The sequence below is a fragment of the Octopus bimaculoides genome, chromosome 2 (genome assembly GCF_001194135.2).
Source record: "Octopus bimaculoides isolate UCB-OBI-ISO-001 chromosome 2, ASM119413v2, whole genome shotgun sequence".
Lineage (NCBI taxonomy): Eukaryota > Metazoa > Mollusca > Cephalopoda > Octopoda > Octopodidae > Octopus > Octopus bimaculoides.
In genome coordinates, this window is record NC_068982.1 from 191050507 (window position 1) to 191054068 (window position 3562).

Genomic DNA, 3562 nt, shown 5'->3' on the forward strand with positions numbered 1-3562 from the left:
TATATATATATATATATATATATATATATATATATGATGATGATAATATATATAATTTCAGATCAATGACCTTCCAGTCATTCAGACTAACCTTATATGTCCTTTCTGATTTAAAAAAGACAGTATAGTGTGATTTGTGAGAGTATTTTAGCTGTTATTTCTAGCAAATTCAATGACCACCATTTAAGAGAGTAAAATAGTTTTTACGGAAGCAACGCAACCAAAACGCTTCATTGTTTCAAGAATGTTTCTGTATTTCTGCAGAATTGGCTGCCAAAACGTTGCCATTTGTCATCTAAGACAGTTGACCAGGGTCATTATTGACCAACTGACTGTTTGCTACAATTAACATTGCCCAACCAGGTCCCTGAGGTAACATACTGGACTCTCAGTGAATCAAAACAGCCATAACACAATTACCGTAACAGAGTCAACTGGAAGAGTCATTAGAACAGCAGTAATCCTTCCAGCCTGTAAGCCCTGAGTTCAAATCCCATTGAGAGTAACTTTACTTTTGATCCTTTTTGGGGTACTCAATATAGAGGTGTGGTTGTGGTGGTGGTGGGGGTGGCATTGTTCTCTTTCTCCCACTTTTTCATCTCTCTCAAAGAAATCGGATTTGGTCCAACCTGGAGACAGCTGGGCTCAGCCAGGTCTAAAACTGACCCAAGATCTGCTGTATGTCCTGATGGTGCCTCTAAAATGCCATCAAAGCATTAGGGACTCAAAGCAGGATGCCAGATATCAGTCAGTGTATAATTAGTAAAAGTATTGTTAATTAGCAGCCATTAACTCTAATCATTCAATTAGATTAGAGACTTTAATCGGAGACCACTCCACAACAAACAATCCATACTGACCCAACATATTGTAGTTCTTCTCTCTTCCGGAACCTGAAATTCACCACTTCTCTGCCAAGAATTTTAGTCTTAATCTATCTTTTCATTTCTTTTCACTCTTTGCTTCCTAATTTTTGGCACCAATCTTTTTTTTTTTTTTTTTTTTTTTTTTTTCACATTTTAAAGAGGAAAACGTTTCAAAATGTAACTTTTTTCTTCTCTAATTCTATGATTTTAGACAGAACATTCAAAGAAGGCTGAAGAAAACGAAAGAGACGAAGAAAAGAAAGAAACTGAATCCACAGAATCACGTCTAGATTTCATTCTAAAGAAGCCCCCAGATATATCAGAAATTCCATATAGCGTCGAAGATGTAGATAATTGTCAAGAACTTAGTATAGACAAGTTAAATGAATGGGATTATGAAATCTTTGATCTTGCTGCACGGTCTGGAAAATTTATTCTCAGTCAGGTTAGTACAAGAAACATCAATTGTCTCATCACCATTTAATGTCCACTCTTCCCTGTTTGCATGGTTTAAACAGAATTTGTTGAGGTATGTTTTCTCCAGCTGGATACCCTTCCTGTCACCAACCCTCGCCTGTTTCTAAGCAAGGGAGTATTTCCCTCAGGCAGTGAGCTGGCAGAATCATTAGCACACCAGACAAAGTACTGAGTGGCATTTTGTCCGTCTTTACATTCTGAGTTCAAATCCTGCCAGAATTGATTTCCTTTTCATCCTTTCAATGTTGATAAAAATAAGTACCAGTTGAACACTGGGGGCAATGTAATCAACTTACCCCTTCCCCTAAATTTACTGACCTTGGGCCAAAACGTGACACCAATATTTCCCACAGCCAGACTTGTTTTACACAGAAGACTAGAAGTGAACAACATTGCTTGTATTCCAGTATTTCTTTTCACTTTTTACTTTCTGAGTTCAAATTCCATCGAAGTCAAGTTTGCCTTCTGTTCCTCTGAGTATCAGTACTGGTGCTGGTCATGTTTACAAACCACCACCTTTCAAAATTGTGCCAACATCAAAGAGAATTCATAGAAGGGGAATCTTCTTGACTTGATACTCTGAGTTTTACATTTTTGATCATTCAAGCCATACAAAGACAGAATCTCTCAGTGAACAAGTGACTTATGATTGGCTGTTGCAGGTTCATGTTTACAGGAAAGTCTGCATAGATGTATGTTGATTTTTGTTGTAGCCTGGATGTTAGAAGTGAAGCTGTCTAGTCAAGAGTAACTCACCTTAATGTTATGCACATCAAACATGTATTATTTATATGTTCTTGAGAAGTGGTACCTAGTAAGGGATAAAATGTTGCTGGTTATGTTAATGTCTTGGTTGCAGGGAGGATTAAACCAAGTCATTTTCCCTCCTCTTAACTCTCTTTGTAAGAGAGAAGGGAGTGACCGTTCCTCGTGATTTAGCATTATAGTATCCAGAGTGTTAAGCATATTCTTTGTATCTCTGAAGCTCATTATAATACAGATTTAAATGAAATGATTCATACATACACACACATAGACATATATACATGGACACACACAGAGACATATATACAGAAACAGAGAGTGGGTGTGTGTATATTTCTATTAGTGTACTACATCTAACCTGTTTTGGGGGGTTTTTTCTCATTTTTAGGTGACTTACAAACTTTTTATGGAAGTGGGTCTTTTTGAAACATTCCGCATCCCTCTAAAAGAGTTTATCTGCTACTTCCATGCTTTAGAACTGGGATACCGAAATAAACCATGTAAGTTTTGTTTGTTTTGTGTTTTAATTGCATCATTACTTTATTAAACGAGAACTAAATATTTCTGCTGACCTTTGAATATCCAGGGAAGATGCACTGCAATGTGGTCAGCTTTGACCAAACAATCAAATTAAACAGGATCTGGGTTTTGTGAGGACAGAAATTGTTGGGAAGGACATCGATTTGAAAGATTGTGGTTGCATAAATATGAAGGACGACTGAAAGAGAAACTGAAACCAAAAGGATTTGAACTCACAACCTTGGAAGACATAGCTACATCATACTCCACCCCTATTGCATACCACTGCCCCCATCTGAGAGATATTGTTGGTATGTTGGTGGTGGAATTGAAACAACTGCCTAAGTCTTTCTCAACACATTTGTTATCAAATACTTTTGCCTTTTTCTTTCAATTACTTTTGGAGAAAATGAAGAATTTATCAAAATAACTTTGCCATTATTAAACATGATGTTGTGGCAACAAGCAAGCAGAGCCATTTGCACACCAGGCAAAATACTTGGTGGTATTTTATCCACCATTACGTTCTGAGTTCAAATTCTGCTGAGGTAGACTTTGCATTTCATCTTTTCGGGGTCAATAAAATAAGTACCAGTTATACACTGGGTCGATGTAATCAGCTCAACCCCTCTCCCCCCAAAAATTTGAAACCGTTTTTAAGGCAGAATCGTTAACCTGCCTGGCAAAAGGTTCAGCAACGTTTCATCTGTCTTTACATTCTGAGTTCAAATTCCGAGAATGACTTTGCCTTCCATTTTTCAAAGTTGATAAAATAAGACTCAATTGAGCCTTGAGGGGGTCAATGGAATTGACTCAACCCCCTTCTCTGAAACTACTGGCCTTGTAGTAAAGATTGTTTGCCAACATAACATGGCAGTCCTGGTTTAGGATGAATGTTGCTGTAATTTAGTTCCAGGAGACATCATCTCCAGCTG

At 37.4% G+C, this 3562-nt stretch overlaps 1 protein-coding gene across 6 annotated transcripts in view; it reads left to right on the forward strand.

Moving 5' to 3' along the window:
• The window catches only part of LOC106871093 (cGMP-inhibited 3',5'-cyclic phosphodiesterase 3A), a 282517-nt gene that overhangs the window by 263221 nt on the left and 15734 nt on the right, over positions 1 to 3562 (forward strand). For 5 of the 6 annotated variants that reach the window (XM_014917386.2, XM_052965808.1, XM_014917388.2 and 2 more), the window contains 2 exons: positions 1078 to 1311; positions 2497 to 2608. In XM_014917386.2, the coding sequence (XP_014772872.1) occupies positions 1078 to 1311; positions 2497 to 2608 (346 nt within the window). The remainder of the gene's footprint in view (positions 1 to 1077; positions 1312 to 2496; positions 2609 to 3562) is intronic. The other variant, XM_052965806.1, reaches the window with a different exon arrangement.